Genomic DNA, 19,037 nt, shown 5'->3' on the forward strand with positions numbered 1-19,037 from the left:
ATACTATACTGATGGTATCCACTATATATACTATACTGATGGTATCCACTATATATACTATACTGATGGTATCCACTATATATACTATACTGATGTTATCCACTATATATACTATACTGATGGTATCCACTCATATATATACTATACTGATGGTATCCACTATATATACTATACTGATGGTATCCACTATATATACTACACTGATGGTATCCACTATATATACTATACTGATGGTATCCACTATATATACTATACTGATGGTATCCACTATATATACTATACTGATGGTATCCACTATATATACTATACTGATGGTATCCACTATATATACTATACTGATGGTATCCACTCATATATATACTATACTGATGGTATCCACTATATATACTATACTGATGGTATCCACTATATATACTATACTGATGGTATCCACTATATATACTATACTGATGGTATCCACTATATATACTATACTGATGGTATCCACTATATATACTATACTGATGGTATCCACTATATATACTATACTGATGGTATCCACTATATATACTATACTGATGGTATCCACTCATATATATACTATACTGATGGTATCCACTATATATACTATACTGATGGTATCCACTATATATACTATACTGATGGTATCCACTATATATACTATACTGATGGTATCCACTATATATACTATACTGATGGTATCCACTATATACACTATACTGATGGTATCCACTATATATACACTATACTGATGGTATCCACTATATATACTATACTGATGGTATCCACTATATATACTATACTGATGGTATCCACTCGGCTCGCTGCCTCTCAGATCAAAGGTGGGTCCATTTGCTCCGTTCCTGAAGTGTGGTCTCCCTGAGATCCCAAGTTAGAGGGATCCCTTGTGCACCATTTACCCAGGTCATCAGGAGCGGTCACCAAGTGAAGATTCACATCCCCATCGCCAAATGTGGTGGTTAATTTCTTTAATATTAATTGAGACAAACTTATCTTAAACTAAATCTTTATTCACTTATAAGGGAGCAGGTCAATACAACACACATATAAAGTCAATCAATTGGGTGCCCTATGATAATGATGGCTGGTCGACGAATCACCCCCAGATGATTCATTGAGAGATGAATCACCCCCAGATGATTCATTGAGAGATGAATCACCCCCAGATGATTTATTGAGAGATGAATCACCCCCAGATGATTCGTTGAGAGATGAATCACCCCCAGATGATTCGTTGAGAGCCCCGAGACAAAAGTACAAAGGTCTTTTACAGCCAAGATACACCCCTTTCAACCTACATGACCAACAACAGATGTATAGAACGGGTCACAAGGTTAAGATTTGTATGAAAGATACTTATAATTCTCAGCAGACAGTATCTGCTGTAAAAACAGTACTCTTTGTGTAGAGACCAGGGTCTGGCCCTGGGGTCATCTCTCCCTGGTCCCATATAGAACAGAAACATTAACTCATGTTCTGGAATGCGGTCTCTTTAGGTTTTATCACCCAAAAGACATTGTAAATCTCCTGTCAGTGTTTTCTCCCAGAGGCCCATCCTCAGTAGAACACAGACACAATAGTTCTAAGAACCCTCTATTCTGTTGCATAAAACCACCATTTGATGCAATAAAAGTATTATAACATAATCTTGCAGTTTTGCTCTCAGTGTCGACAAAAGAAAAACCCACACCAAACTTAAAGACAGGAAGTAAACCAAAAAAGGTGTTGACTCTCCACATGTATCAAGACAACTGGAGCACTGGGCCAGACACTCTTAAATAGAACCTGGACCAGCTCAGGTGAAACACCTTCCCACTAACGAGATGGACAAGCCAGCACAGGTGTAACACATACTGACTAACGAGGTGACACCAATCAGTGCGTCCTACGTGCTAACGAGCTAGACGTGCTAACGAGCTAGACGTGGTAACGAGCTAGACGTGCTAACGAGCTAGACGTGCTAACGAGCTAGACGTGCTAACGAGCTATACATGCTAACGAGCTAGACGGGCTAACGAGCTAGACGGGCTAACGAGCTATACATGCTAACGAGCTAGACGGGCTAACGAGCTAGACGTGCTAACGAGCTAGACGTGCTAACGAGCTAGACGTGCTAAAGTCCAACCTCAAAACAAAATGGAAAAACCAAAGACTAACACCTTAATAGAATGCTTACCACCAACAGAAAATAACTTCTATTTCACATTATAATCAACTACAATGCTTCACCTTCACCAATATAAACATGGTGTCTACTGGCTGTCATCAATTAAAAACAAGAAAAAAACCTTGTCTTCCTAAAACGCTTCTGGAACACATTTTTTATATTTTTTTCCCCCACTAGCTTCTAGAACTCTGGTCCCCTTGGAACGAAAAATACGGAAAAGAATAAGAGATAAAACTCATCGCCAAAAAACCAGTCAAAATAAATTGTAATCAATGGCACTGGCTAACGCAAAACTTATTAACTGCCCACAATCAGCAACCAAGTTGTCCTTACCAGGGACATGTCTCATTTCGAGCTTCTCTCTCTTCTCAGGGTTCACTAAATAGGCATGTTGTTGGATCGGGGCCCAGTCCCCAATGTCATGCTCTAGTACATTTGGGTTGGCACATCTGAGAATGAACCCTGATATTCTAATAGCAGGGCAACAATGTCAATATAATTGTACCAAAAATTGTCAGTTGGTTGCATAAATAAATATTTGGTTGCATAGTCCTTTTTTCAAGGTATTTTCAATGACATTTTTCTAGGTGGGATAGCCCCGATGTCAAAACACAGTTTTAACATGTACAAATCAATAACCAATATGCAGAAACAGTTTGTGATAAATTGAAAACCTAAACATAACATGTGCTACATACACAAACATCTGCCACAATAATCATATTACTTTTTAAAAACAAGCTCCTTATAAACTGCACAAGCACCAGAAACACTGTTGTTTTGACAAGTAGCAATAAATCACTGATATCGATTAAGGGTGAAATCAGGTTGTACGTGATGTTGAAACTAGCACAACTAAAAAAACACATGGAAATGGGAGATGTCTTTTACCTCACTGATTAGAGGACAACCTGCCGAAGACAGTCAGCTACATTTTGGAGTGAAACATTTAAATGTAGGGGTCGCTAAACAAAGGAACACAACATTTATGTCATCACTCATCGATATCATGTTGAAATCAATTGTGTGAGAGGAGGGAGATGAGGTTGCACGTCCTGTTAAACTAACAGCTCAAAATCCACATGGAATATGGGAGTAATGTGTACATCCCTGGTTAGAGGACAATTTGTAGAAAACAGATAGCTACATTTTGAAGTGTTGCATTTTGATTCCAGTGGGTCACCAACATGGTAAGTATAACACAACTCTTTTTTTGTTAGTCACTTTTTGTTAAATCACATAAATAGTAACTCTTCCATTTCAGAGCCTGGATTTTCCCCCTGAGGCTAATATCCATATCATGTTGAAATCAATAGAACAGGGGACAAACGTTTAGGGTTCTACATTGTGACATCATTAAAATACTCCTACTACAATGTTAAAACATTCTACATTGTGACATATCATTGATATCATGAAACAACTCCTTCATGTATTTTCTGATGTTTGATCAGATGTCTTTTATCAGAGTATCTCTTGTCACATTGACCACAGTTAAAGTTTCTCTCCTGTGTGTGTTCTCTTGTGTTGAGTCAGATGTCCAGATTGACCAAAACTCTTCCCACATTGATCACACCTATAAGGTTTCTCTCCTGTGTGTATTCTCTGGTGTAGAGTCAGAGAGCCAGATTGACTAAAACTCTTCCCACATTGATCACAGCTATAAGATTTCTCTCCTGTGTGTATTCTCTGGTGTAGAGTCAGAGAGCCAGATTGACTAAAACTCTTCCCACATTGATCACAGCTATAAGATTTCTCTCCTGTGTGTGTTCTCTGGTGTAGAGTCAGACTGCGAGATGCAGCAAAACTCTTCCCACATTGACCACAGATATAAGATTTCTCTCCTGTGTGTATTCTCTGGTGTGATACCAGATGGCCAGATTGACCAAAACACTTCCCACATTGATCACACCTATAAGGTTTCTCTCCTGTGTGTGTTCTCTGGTGTTGAGTCAGAGAGTCAGATCGACCAAAACTCTTCCCACATTGACCACAGCTACAAGGTTTCTCTCCTGTGTGTGTTCTCTGGTGTGATATCAGATGGCCAGATTGACTAAAACTCTTCCCACATTGATCACAGCTATAAGGTTTCTCTCCTGTGTGTGTTCTCTGATGAATTTTAATGCCTGATGAGGTGAATCTCTTCCCACAGTCAGAGCAGCAGTGAGTTCTCTTCCCTGTGGATCTCTGCAGGTGTTTATTGAGGTGTTCTAATGTGGAGAGACTCTTCTCTGCCTCTTCAGCATCATGACGTTGTTGAGACTCCCCAGAGGATCCACGATAGTCCCGTCTCTCTCCTGTGTGAACAACAAAGTCAGACAGATGATTAAAGGCCCACAACAGCGGTAATCCACCGTAAAAGGTGATGCCAACAGCGGAGCCATGATGTTGGACAACAATTGACGTCTGTAATGAATGTTATAATTGTTGGACAAATGTCTTAAAATGAGCAAGAATAGTCATATTTTGTCTTGTTTTCACATTAGTAGTAACATCGATGATTGTAGGCTAGAAATAAGTTATTCATGTTGTTGAAACTCTAAGCAGTGTGCCAGACGACTTTTGGTCTCCAATAAAGGCCTTTTTCTGTGTTTGCTAAAATTGCGGCACGAGGGCAATTTGATTGCAGAAACTCCTCCCTGCTAATGAGGAAACCACTAGTTATGGATGTAGTATATCTGGTAATGAGGAAACCACTAGTTATGGATGTAGTATATCTGGTAATGAGGAAACCACTAGTTATGGATGTAGTATATCTGGTAATGAGGAAACCACTAGTTATGGATGTAGTATATCTGGTAATGAGGAAACCACTAGTTATGGATGTAGTATATCTGGTAATGAGGAAACCACTAGTTATGGATGTAGTATATCTGGTAATGAGGAAACCACTAGTTATGGATGTAGTATATCTGGTAATGAGGAAACCACTAGTTATGGATGTAGTATATCTGGTAATGAGGAAACCACTAGTTATGGATGTAGTATATCTGGTAATGAGGAAACCACTAGTTATGGATGTAGTATATCTGGTAATGAGGAAACTACTAGTTATGGATATAGTATATCTGGTAATGAGGAAACCACTAGTTATGGATGTAGTATATCTGGTAATGAGGAAACCACTAGTTATGGATGTAGTATATCTGGTAATGAGGAAACCACTAGTTATGGATGTAGTATATCTGGTAATGAGGAAACCACTAGTTATGGATGTAGTATATCTGGTAATGAGGAAACCACTAGTTATGGATATAGTATATCTGGTAATGAGGAAACCACTAGTTATGGATGTAGTATATCTGGTAATGAGGAAACCACTAGTTATGGATGTAGTATATCTGGTAATGAGGAAACCACTAGTTATGGATGTAGTATATCTGCCTGGAGCAAAAATGGTGAGCAACCTCCATTACCAGGTTGCTTATGAGTTCATTTCACACTACTTTGGATTATAATTGTAAGGCTCGTTTGAATGTCCTGCTTAATATAATGTTTGTGTCGTCATCGCAAATCAACCACTTTGTACGTAAAAAACACTTCAACCAGTAAAATGCTCTTTGGCTTTTCCATCAGCCTGACAATGAGGGTTTGTACAGTGTTTGCCAAATTGGCCCATAACTTCACCTAACAACAAACATACCTATGTAATGAACGAAGCACTTTGGTTGTTGTTGCATGACATACATAGTGTCCTCTAGGACCCATAACAATAACATAGACCTACTGTAGGACCCATAACTTCACCTAACAATAACATAGACCTACTGTAGGACCCATAACTTCACCTAACAACAAATATAGGAAAATATCTCTGTGTGTTGTACAATAGCCTATCCATCAAGGAACAGGTCTCTACACATTATGAGCTAAGTATCTCTGTGTCCAAACAGACTAACGAGACCCTACTGGAAATCAAGCAGACAATAACACTTTATAAACATCAATTTGTTAGGGATGTTGGATCCAACATGGAGCACGGCATAACTGTCTTTACCAGAGTAATGAATGAAGAAGCACTTTGGTTGTTGTTGCATGTCCTGATGTTTGTCATGTGACTGTCATTCAGAAAATGATTTCCTGGATCAGCTGATGATAGTTGAACATGTGACTGTAACTAAACAGCTACAGTATTATGAATTATGTGTAATTATTGAAGAACCACATTAATGACAGTATCCATTTGGGTGTTGTCAATAAAGTTACTATATATATATTACCTTTATTTAACCAGGTAGGCCAGTTGAGAACAAGTTCTCAAAATGGTTTGTGTCCCTGTTTTATTAGATAGTACTCACTGTATTTACTGGTGTTAATCAGATCAATGTCCCTGTTTTATTAGATAGTACTGACTGTATTTACTGGTGTTAATCAGATCAATGTCCCTGTTTTATTAGATAGTACTCACTGTATTTACTGGTGTTAATCAGATCAATGTCCCTGTTTTATAAGATAGTACTCATTGTATTTACTGGTGTTAATCAGATCAATGTCCCTGTTTTATAAGTTAGTACTCACTGTATTTACTGGTGTTAACCAGATCAATGTCCCTGTTTTATTAGATAGTACTCACTGTATTTACTGGTGTTAATCAGATCAATGTCCCTGTTTTATTAGATAGTACTCACTGTATTTACTGGTGTTAATCAGATCAATGTCCCTGTTTTATAAGATAGTACTCACTGTATTTACTGGTGTTAATCAGATCAATGTCCCTGTTTTATAAGATAGTACTCACTGTATTTACTGGTGTTAATCAGATCAATGTCCCTGTTTTATTAGATAGTACTCACTGTATTTACTGGTGTTAACCAGATCAATGTCCCTGTTTTATTAGATAGTACTCACTGTATTTACTGGTGTTAATCAGATCAATGTCCCTGTTTTATTAGATAGTACTCACTGTATTTACTGGTGTTAATCAGATCAATGTCCCTGTTTTATTAGATAGTACTCACTGTATTTACTGGTGTTAATCAGATCAATGGCCCTGTTTTATTAGATAGTACTCACTGTATTTACTAATGTTAATCAGTTCTCCAGTCTTCTCTTCATCATTGACAGTAATTGACCCCTCTTCAGCCTTAATTTCAAAAACGTCTTCATCTTCTTTCACTTCATCCTCCACTCCAAAAACTGCATCTTCCTCCTCTTCTTTCACAGTAACATCCTCCTCCTCTTTCACTCTGAAGGCGTCTTCCTCTTCTTTCACTGTAACGTCTTTCTCTTCTTCTTTCACTGTAACAGCTTCACCCTCTACTTGTTTTTGTATTGTAACAGCCTCCTCTTCCTCCTCCTCTTTGACGAGAGCTTCTTTCTCCGTCCAGCAGACCTCCTCTTCTTTAGCAGGAGAGTAGCTTAGTGAACTCATGGTCGGAGATAATAGCTAGTTAGCATTAGCGACTAGACTAGTGCTAATTTAACCAGCCAGCTAGTTGACTTACAACGTAAATATTAAATTTAATGGGGTAGCTAGTTGTTTCCACATAAGTATGTTTAAAGCAAAATGGCAATTAAACCACGAAATTGTCTAAAGAACTTGATTGTGCCGACTTTGTCGGCTAGCGAGCTACCGAGGTGGCTGCAGTTGTTGAAGAAGAGTTCCGTCCACTAGATTATACGTCACACTAGAAACATCGCCTGAAAGACACATATCGCCATCTGCTGTCTGGAGGGAGGAAACGCAGTTGAGGAGGGAAAACTATTTTTATTCTTCATTGAATTATAATATTATAAAGCAGTTTAGGGAAACGTTTTTTTCCTCTCCATTAAATATGAATATTATATCAACACGTACAAAGAGCAACAAGTGTTGTTTGATTAGTTCAGTTTTTTATGAGAATTTAAAACAAACTTAACCTCTACTCCACATCTGTATTTCTGATTCAGTCAAATAACTAGATATCAAAATAAGCACCTAGTTATTGATACCCTTGATAAAGATGAGCTAAAATTACTGTATAAAATAAATAAATAAACTTTACCCACAACCAGGATATTTTAGCCCAAAACCTGGTTACCTCTCTGCTAGGAGGCTGAAACTTGGCCATAAGAGGATCTTCCAGCAAGACACATCAACATCCACAAAGAAATGGTTAATTGGGCACAAAAATCAACATTTTTAATGGCCATCTCAGTCTTCGGACTTGAACTCCATTGAAAACCTGCGGTTTGAATTGAACAGGGCAGTCCACAAGCGCAGACTAAATAAATCAAGGACATGGAGAGATTCTGTATGGAGGAAGGGTCTAAGATCCCACCCAATGTGTTCTCTAATCTCATTAAACATTTCAGTGTCGTTATCCTCCCAAGGGGAGGGTGCTGGAGTATTGAAAACATGGGAGGCAATAATTCAGACCCCAGCCTTTTGAGAATTACATGTTAAACTAAATCTCTTTCTCTGAGCAATTCTATTAGTATAAAATAATATAATTTCTTTATTTTTTACATACAATATAGCTCAGTATTTTAATTATTTATTTAATAGAGTCGTTTATCTCATCTTTATCAAGGGTGTCAACAATTTTGTCCCCCACTGACCTCCATACTGCTGCTACATGATGTAACAATACATCATGTAGATGTATATAATGAACAGACTAGGTCTATACTGCTCCTACATGGTGTAACAATACATCATGTAGATGTATATAATGAACAGACTAGGTCTATACTGCTCCTACATGGTGTAACAATATATCATGTGGATGTATATAATGAACAGACTAGGTCTATACTGCTCCTACATGGTGTAACAATACATCATGTAGATGTATATAATGAACAGACTAGGTCTATACTGCTCCTACATGGTGTAACAATACATCATGTAGATGTATATAATGAACAGACTAGGTCTATACTGCTCCTACATGGTGTAACAATACATCATGTAGATGTATATAATGAACAGACTAGGTCTATACTGCTCCTAAATGGTGTAACAAAACATCATGTAGATGTATATAATGAACAGACTAGGTCTATACTGCTCCTACATGGTGTAACTATACATCATGTAGATGTATATAATGAACAGACTAGGTCTATACTGCTCCTACATGGTGTAACAATACATCATGTAGATATACATAATGAACAGACTAGGTCTATACTGCTCCTACATGGTGTAACAATACATCATGTAGATGTATATAATGAACAGACTAGGTCTATACTGCTCCTACATGGTGTAACAATACATCATGTAGATGTATATAATGAACAGACTAGGTCTATACTGCTCCTACATGGTGTAACAATACATCATGTAGATGGATATAATGAACAGACTAGGTCTATACTGCTCCTACATGGACTAACAATACATCATGTAGATGTATATAATGAACAGACTAGGTCTATACTGCTCCTACATGGTGTAACAATACATCATGTAGATGTATATAATGAACAGACTAGGTCTATACTGCTCCTACATGGTGTAACAATACATCATGTAGATGTATATAATGAACAGACTAGGTCTATACTGCTCCTACATGGTGTAACTATACATCATGTAGATGTATATAATGAACAGACTAGGTCTATACTGATCTTACATGGTGTAACAATACATCATGTGGGGCTTTAAGGTGATGTTAGTGTGACGTATAATGTAGTGGACGGAACGCTTCTTTCAACAGCAGCAACAGGGGATTTGTAGATCAGTCAGTCTGCAGTCGCCTGCAGTGTCGAACAAGCCCAATACCAAACCAATCAGGTGGTTGTTTGATGAAATGAAGCTTCAGACGTCATTGATGACGTGCTGCTGATAAAGTGATACAGGCATCGGTACACTGCTTTGAAGTTTACTGCTTATCGATTTGGACGCAGGCCTCGTAGCTCCGGTATCAAAAGTAACATCCCTACTGACAACAAGGCAGCAGAGTCTACCGTGCTAATGCGTTCCCACTAGATAACACAACCACACAGTATATGAAAGCATGAGGTGTGGCTGACGTTTACAAGCTGGAGCTAGATACCGAGCTAGCTCAAACTCTGTAGCACATAGTGCATTGTGGGTAGTTTAGAAGATATCCGGAAATAAGTTTAAGAAATATGTAACAACGCAAAAACATAACTGTTTGTCCTTATAGGTAACCAGATCGTGACTACAACTAGCTTAGTAAGTCTTTAAGCACACTGTGTTGTTACACGGGTGAGTAAAAACGAACGCTTCCTCCCCTTTAACTTTTTGTCAGAAAATAAAATAAACGTTTTACTCAACTGCGTTACCCACTCCAGTCAGCAGATGGCGGTCTGGGAATTTAAGGCGATGCTGTTGGTGTGACGTATAATGTAGTGGACGGAACTCTTCTTTCAACAGCAGCAACAGTTATTAAGCCTCCTCGGTAGCTTGCTAGACAAAATAGCCGAACCAATAAAGCTCATTAGACGCTTTAGTGTATATTAGCCACTGTGTTTTAAACCCACTTCTGTCGTCTAGTTAGTTATCCGTTTTAATTTCATATTTACGGTGTTGTTGTTATTATTCAGCTAGCGGGCTGGTTAAGTTAGCATTAGCCTAGCTAGCTAACTTGTCCAACCATGCGGTCACTGAGCTACTCTCCTCCTGCTAAAGAAGATGAGGACATCACAGTAAAACAAGAAGTAGAGGGTGAGGCCGTTACTGTGAAAGAAGAAAAAGACTCGTTCAGAGTGAAAGAGGAGGAGGATGTTACAGTAAAAGAAGAGGAGGATGCAGTTTATGGAGTGAAAGAGGAAGAGGGGGAGATGACTGTTACATCGATCGAGGAGGAAACTGGACATCTGGGCCCGGTTTCCCAAACGCATCTTAAGACGTCCAATGGTTCTAACGGTGAACTTAGCCATAAGATGGTTTTGAGAAACCGTTCCCTGATTAACACTAGTAAGTACTGTCTTAAATACAGAGGCACAAACTCTGCAGTTGTTGAACTGATGTGTGGTGTTAAAGCGGAAATATTCAACAGCTACATCCATATTTAGACTTTTAAAATTATTTATGTATAACCATTGATTCTTGAAGAATATAACACATGCCTCATGAGCTTAGTTCAACTGTTGTACCCCATCAGAACCCCAAATAAGCTTTTTTTTACTCCAATGTTTAGAAATGTAAACCAACACTGTATAGCCTCAACATAGTTAAAACTATAATGTTGATATCATGGATGGTCAGTCCTTGCATCCATAGGTCTGTCTATGAATTTGAAAGTAGTTACATTTCTCCAACCCCATAATCATCTTATAACCAAAACAGTGGTGGAATTACAGTTTTGTTCTTGTATGAACGGCAGATTGCTGGGTTGTGTGGGTTTTTTCAACAGTAACAAAATGGCTGCCCAGAGGCTTGGTTTGGTAAACAGCTGAGGGATGGGGGAAGGAGGAGTGTAACCACTCAAATTTATTCATCCAGGATGTCATAATGATAGTTTAACCAGGTTTCTAGGATATATAGTATATTCTAGAATTCATCCCTGATGTCATAATGATAGTTTAACCAGGTTTCTAGGCTATATAGTATATTCTAGAATTCATCCATGATGTCATAATGATAGTTTAACCAGGTTTCTAGGCTATATAGTATATTCTAGAATTCATCCATGATGTCATAATGATAGTTTAACCAGGTTTCTAGGATATATAGTATATTCTATAACTGCCAGTGTAGATTTCCTGTGGAGGCAAATTATTAGAGCTGTTGATAAGTCATTGTATAATATTCAGCCAATTGTTTTTCATGCCATTACATTAAAGGCAAGACATACCTAGATTCAATAACATTCATGAATTGGTTTGAAACCTTTGTTTTAAACCCTTCTCAAAATTGGTGCCTTGCCGGATTTGTAAAAAATGGTTTGTCATGAAACTCTATTTTTTAAATGTATTTAAATGTAACCTTTATTTAACTAGACAAGTCAGTTAAGAACAAATTCTTATTTACAATGACTTCCTACCCCGGACAACGCTGGGCAAATTGTGCGCCGCCCTATGGGACTCCCAATCACGGCCGGTTGTGATACAGCCTGGATTTGAACCAGGGTGTCTGTAGTGAAGCCTCAAGCACTGAGATGCAGTGTCCGCTGCGCCACTCGGGAGCCCCAAAATCATGTTCTAGTGCTGTCCCCAACTAAAATACATCTTGGTCAACCAAGAGTCATCTGTTCTTTCTACAAATCACCCCATGTGTTTTAATAAAATCAACTATATGTACTGAACTTGTCTGATGCTTTAAGCATGCTATTTCATTAAATAATTAAAACACACAAATGACTGGAGGGAGCCAGTCATCACTATAACCTGACTAGAGGGAGCCAGTCATCACTATAACCTGACTAGAGGGAGGGAGCCAGTCATCACTATAACCTGACTAGAGGGAGGGAGCCAGTCATCACTATAACCTGACTGGAGGGAGCCAGTCGTCAACATGACCTGACTGGAGGGAGCCAGTCGTCAACATGACCTGACTGGAGGGAGCCAGTCATCACTATAACCTGACTGGAGGGAGCCAGTCATCACTATAACCTGACTGGAGGGAGCCAGTCATCACTATAACCTGACTGGAGGGAGCCAGTCATCACTATAACCTGACTGGAGGGAGGGAGCCAGTCATCACTATAACCTGACTGGAGGGAGGGAGCCAGTCATCACTATAACCTGACTGGAGGGAGGGAGCCAGTCATCACTATAACCTGACTAGAGGGAGGGAGCCAGTCATCACTATAACCTGACTAGAGGGAGGGAGCCAGTCATCACTATAACCTGACTAGAGGGAGGGAGCCAGTCATCACTATAACCTGACTAGAGGGAGGGAGCCAGTCATCAACATGACCTGACTGGAGGGAGCCAGTCATCACTATAACCTGACTAGAGGGAGGGAGCCAGTCATCACTATAACCTGACTGGAGGGAGCCAGTCATCACTATAACCTGACTGGAGGGAGCCAGTCATCACTATAACCTGACTAGAGGGAGGGAGCCAGTCATCACTATAACCTGACTGGAGGGAGCCAGTCATCACTATAACCTGACTGGAGGGAGCCGACCAGTTCTGAAAGTCTTTAGCCGTACCCTCATCCTACTCCTCTGGTGATGTAGACGTTATCCCAGGCCCTGTGTGTCCCCAAGCGCTCTCATTTGTTTACTTCTGTAACCGTAAAAGCCTTGGTTTCATGCATGTTAACATCAGAAGCCTCCTCCCTAAGTTTGTTTTACTCACTGCTTTAGCACACTCCACCAACCTTGATGTCCTTGCCGTGTCTGAATCCTGGCTTTGGAAGGTCACCAAAAATTCTGAAATTTCCATCCCCAACTACAACATTTTCCATCAAAATGAGAGGAGTTGCAATCTACTGCAGAGATGGCCTGCAATGTTCTATCATACTTTCCAGGTCTAAGCCCAAACAGTTCAAGCTTTTAATTAAAAAAATGAATCTCTCCAGAAATAAGTCTCTCACTGTTGCCGCCTGTTACAGACCCCCCTCAGCTCCCAGCTGCCCTGGACACCATATGTGAATTGATTGGCTCCCATCTATCTTCAGAGTTTTTTCTGTTAGGTGACCTAAACTGGGATATGCTTAACCTCTCTAGGGGGTTTTCAAAACGTTTGAAATGCTATTACTTCAATTTCTCAAACATATGACTATTTTACAGCTATTTAAAGACAAGACTCTCGTTAATCTAACCACACTGTCCGATTTCAAAAAGGCTTTACAGCGAAAGCAAAACATTAGATTATGTCAGCAGACTACCCAGCCAGAAATAATCAGACTACCCATTTTTCAAGCTAGCATATAATGTCACAAAAACCCAAAAGACAGCTAAATGCAGCACTAACCTTTGATGATCTTCATCAGATGACACACCTAGGACATTATGTTATACAATACATGCATGTTTTGTTCAATCAAGTTCATATTTATATCAAAAAACAGCTTTTTACATTAGCATGTGACGTTCAGAACTAGCATACGGGGGGCAAACTTCCGGGGAATTTACTAACAATTTAATAAATTACTCACGATAAACGTTCACAAAAAGCATAACAATTACTTTAAGAATTATAGATACAGAACTCCTCTATGCATTCGATATGTCCGATTTTAAAATAGCTTTTCGGATGAAGCACATTTTGCAATATTCTAAGTACATAGCCCAGCCATCACGGGCTAGCTATTTAGACACCCGGCAAGTTTAGCCTTCACCAAAATCAGATTTACTATAAGAAAAATGGTCTTAACTTTCCTGTTCTTCGTCAGAATCCACTCCCAGGACTTCTACTTCAATAACAAATGTAGGTTTGGTCCCAAATAATCCATCGTTATATCCAAATATCCTCTGTTTTGTTCGTGCGTTCTAGACACTTTCCCAATGGTAAATCACGGTCGCACGCATGGCGCATAACGTGACATTTTTTTGAAATATTCCATTACCGTACTTCGAAGCATGTCAACCGCTGTTTAAAATCAATTTTTATGCAATTTATCTCGTAGAAAAGCGATAATATTCCGACCGGGAATCTGCGTGTCTGTAAACGGAGGGAAAAACAGAAAGGCGGGGGCGGCCAGTGCTCGAGCATAAGCCCTTTGTCCTCTGATAGACCACTTAGCAAAAGCGCTCCTGTGTTTCAGCCAGGGCTTTGAATTACGTCATTCAGGTTTTTCCCGGGCTCTGAGAGCCCATTGGAGCCGTAGGAAGTGTCACGTAACAGCAGAGATCCTCTGTAATGAATAGAGATGACAAAGAAGGGCAAGAAATGGTCAGACAGGGTACTTCCTGTACAGAATCTTCTCACGTTTTGGCCTGCCAAATGAGTTCTGTTATACTCACAGACACCATTCAAACAGTTTTAGAAACTTTGGAGTGTTTTCTATCCAAAGCTAATAATTATATGCATATTCTAGTTTCTGGGCAGGACTAATAATCAGATTAAATCGGGTACGTTTTTTATCCAGCCGTGAAAATACTGCCCCCTAGCCATAAGAGGTTAACCTCTCTAGGGGGTGTGGGACGCTACCGTCCCACATGGCCAACATCCAGTGAAATTGCAGAGCACCAAATTCAAAAACAGAAATACTCATATGAATTCATAAAACATACAAGTGTTATACATCGGTTTAAAGATTAACTTCTTGTTAATCAAACCACGGTGTCAGATTTCATAAAGGCTTTACCGTGAAAGCATACCATGCGATTATCTGAGAACAGCGCCCAGCAGACAAATCATTACAAACAGTTACCAGCCAAGTAGAGGAGTTACACAAGTCAGAAATAGCGATAAAATGAATCACTTACTTTTGATGATCTTCATATCGTTGCAACTCACAAGACTCCCATTTACTCAATAAATGTTTGTTTTGTTCGATAAAGTCTCTCTTTATATCCAAAAACCTCAGTTTTGTTCATGCGTTTTGTTCAGTAATCCACAGGCTCAAAGGCAATCACAACAGCCAGACGAAAAATCCGAAAAGTATCAGTAAAGTTCGTAGAAACATGTCAAACGATGTTTATAATCAATCTTCAGGTTGTTTTTAGCCTAAATAATATATAACATTTCAACCGGACAATAACGTCGTCAATATAAAAGGTAAACAAGAAAGGTGCGCTCTCGGTCTCGCGCATGAAAAATCTCTGAGATACTGAATGGTCCACTCATTCAGAGTGGTCTTACACTCTCATTTTTCAGGATGCAAGCCTGAAACTATTTCTAAAGACTGTTGACATCTAGTGGAAGCCATAGGAAGTGCAATTTGAGACCTAAGTCAATGGAATCTGTATAGGCAGTCAATGGAAAACTACAACAACAACAAATCCCACTTCCTGGATGGATTTTTCTCAGGTTTTCGCCTGTCATATCAGTTCTGTTATACTCACAGACATTATTTTAACCGTTTTGGAAACTTTAGAGTGTTTTCTATCCAAATCTACCAAGTTTACTTTGGCACGCTTTTCATCCGGAGGTGAAAACAGTGCCCCCTTCCCTAGTGAGGTTAACACCCCGGCCGTCCTACAATTCAAGCTAGATGCCCTCAATCTCACACAAATGATCAAGGAACCCACCAGGTACAACCCCTAAATCTGTAAACATGGGCACCCTCATAGATATTATCCTGACCAACTTGCCCTCCAAATACACCTCTGCTGTTTTCAATCAGGATCTCAGCGATTACTGCCTCATCGCCTGCATCCGTTATGGGTTTGCGGTCAAACGGCCACCCCTCATCACTGTCAAATGCTCCCTAGAACACTTCTGCGAGCAGGCCTTTCTAATCGACCTGGTATACATATTCGTCGCCAAACCCAGTGGCTCCAGGTCATCTATAAGTCTTTGCTAGGCCACCTTCACTCAGCTCACAGGTCACCATAGCAACACCCACCCATAGCACGCGCTCCAGGAGGTATATCTCACTGGTCATCCCCAAAGCCAACACCTACATTGGCCACCTTTCCTTCCAGTTCTCTGCTGCCAATGACTGCAACGAATTGCAAAAATCGTTGAAGTTGGAGACATATATCTCCCTCACTAACTTCAAGCATCAGCTATCTGAGCAGTTTACCGATCGCTGCAGCTGTACACAGCCCATCTGTAAATAGCCCATCCAACTGCCTACCTCATCCCCATGTTTTTATTTACGTTTTTTTGCTCTTTTGCACACCAGTATTTCTACTTGAACATCTATCACTCCAGTGTTAAATTGTAATTACTTCGCTACTATGGCCTATTTATTGCCTTACCTCCGTACTCCATTTGCACACACTATATATAGACTTTTCTATTGTGTTATTGACTGTACGTTTGTTTATCCAACGTGTAATTGTTGTTTGTGTCCCACTGCTTTGCTTTATCTTCACCAGGTCACAGTTGTAAATGAGAACTTGTTCTCAACTGGCCTACCTGGTTAAATAAAGGTCAATATATATATATATATCGTAACTTTATTGACACCCAAATGGATACTGTCATTAATGCGGTTCTTCAATAATTACACATAATAATTAATACTGTAGCTGTTTAGTTAGTGACATGTTCAACTATCATCAGCTGATCCAGGAAATCATTTTCTGAATGACAGTCACATGACAAACATCACGACATGCAACAACAACCAAAGTGCTTCTTCTTTCATTACTCTGGTAAAGAAAGTTATGCCGTGCTCCACATTGGATCCAACATTCTTACTTTGGTCATAGAGATACTTGATACACAGAGATACTTAGCTCATGTGTAGAGAACTGTTCCTTGATGGATAGGCTATTGTACAACACAGAGCTATTTTCCTATATTTGTTGTTAGGTGATGTTATGGGCAAATTTTGCAAACAAACAGTGTACAAACCCTCACTGTCACCTTGATGGAAAAGCCAAAGAGCATTTTTTTCTGGTTGAAGTGTTTTTTTAAGTACAAAGCGGTTGATTTGCGACAATAACGCAAACATATTAAGCAGGAGATTCAAACGAGCCTTACAATTATAATCCAAAGTAGTGTGAAATGAACTCATAAGCAACCTGGAAATGGAGGTTACTCCCCTGAGTTTTCCCCCATTCACATTCAGAATACATTGTGAAAAACGAAAATCTTTTCTCATCATTTTTGCTCCAGGCAGATATACTACATCCATAACTAGTGGTTTCCTCATTACCAGATATACTACATCCATAACTAGTGGTTTCCTCATTACCAGATATACTACATCCATAACTAGTGGTTTCCTCATTACCAGATATACTACATCCATAACTAGTGGTTTCCTCATTACCAGATATACTACATCCATAACTAGTGGTTTCCTCATTACCAGATATACTACATCCATAACTAGTGGTTACCTCATTACCAGATATACTACATCCATAACTAGTGGTTTCCTCATTACCAGATATACTACATCCATAACTAGTGGTTTCCTCATTACCAGATATACTACATCCATAACTAGTGGTTTCCTCATTACCAGATATACTACATCCATAACTAGTGGTTTCCTCATTACCAGATATACTACATCCATAACTAGTGGTTTCCTCATTAGCAGGGAGGAGTTTCTACAACCAAATTGCATGTTGTGTGCGCATCGCCCTCATGCAGCAATTTTAGCAAACACAGAAAGGGGCCTATATTGGAGACCAAAAGTCGTCTGGCACACTGCCTAAGAGTTTCAACAACATGAATAACTTATTTCTAGCCTACAATCATCGATGTTACTACTAATGTGAAAACAAGACAAAATATGACTATTCTTGCTCATTTTAAGACAAATGTCAAATAATTTTAACATTCATTACAGACGTCAATTGTTGTCCAACATCATGGCTACGCTGTTGGCATCACCTTTTACAGTGGATTACCGCTGTTGTGGGCCTTTATATCATCTGTCTGACTTTGTTGTTCACACAGGAGAGATACTTAACTATCGTGGATCCTCTGGGGAGCCTCAACAACCTCATGATGCTGACAAGGCAAAGAAGAGTCTCTCCAGATCAGAACACCTCAGGAAACACCTGCAGAGATGCACAGGGAAGAGAACTCACCGCTGCTCTGAGTGTGGGAAGAGATTCACCTCATCAGGCATTAAAATGCATCAGAGAACACACACAGGAGAGAAATCTTACAGCTGTGATCAATGTGGGAAGAGTTTTACTATATCTAGCTCTCTGACTGTACACCAGAGAATACACACAGGAGAGAAACCTTATAACTGTGATCAATGTGGGAAGAGTTTTGGTACGTCTAGCCATCTGGTATCACACCAGAGAACACACACAGGAGAGAAACCTTATAGCTGTGATCAATGTGGGAAGAGTTTTGGTCAATCTGGAGCGCTGACAGTGCACCAGAGAATACACTCAGGAGAGAAACCTTATAA

The 19,037-nt window shown here is 39.4% G+C and overlaps 1 protein-coding gene across 1 annotated transcript; it reads right to left on the bottom strand.

The window, feature by feature from the left end:
• Positions 1–3,552: 3,552 nt before the first annotated feature.
• LOC145866996 (uncharacterized) lies at positions 3,553–17,545 on the bottom strand. Its single transcript, XM_082971048.1, has 3 exons — positions 17,510–17,545; positions 17,354–17,369; positions 3,553–4,425 (listed from the first exon to the last, which is right to left on the bottom strand). Exons 1-3 carry the CDS (start codon positions 17,543–17,545, stop codon positions 3,683–3,685), a joined length of 795 nt encoding a protein of 264 aa, XP_082827174.1. The 3' UTR covers positions 3,553–3,682.
• Positions 17,546–19,037: the final 1,492 nt, after the last annotated feature.

The sequence above is a fragment of the Salmo salar genome, unplaced genomic scaffold, assembly GCF_965601325.2.
Source record: "Salmo salar unplaced genomic scaffold, fSalSal1 ptg000152l, whole genome shotgun sequence".
NCBI lineage: Eukaryota > Metazoa > Chordata > Actinopteri > Salmoniformes > Salmonidae > Salmo > Salmo salar.

Bases quoted from the DNA above. Each gene is read 5' to 3' on its own strand.
- LOC145866996 (XM_082971048.1), bottom strand. From the start codon at position 17,545: ATGCTCTTTGGCTTTTCCATCAAGGTGACAGTGAGG.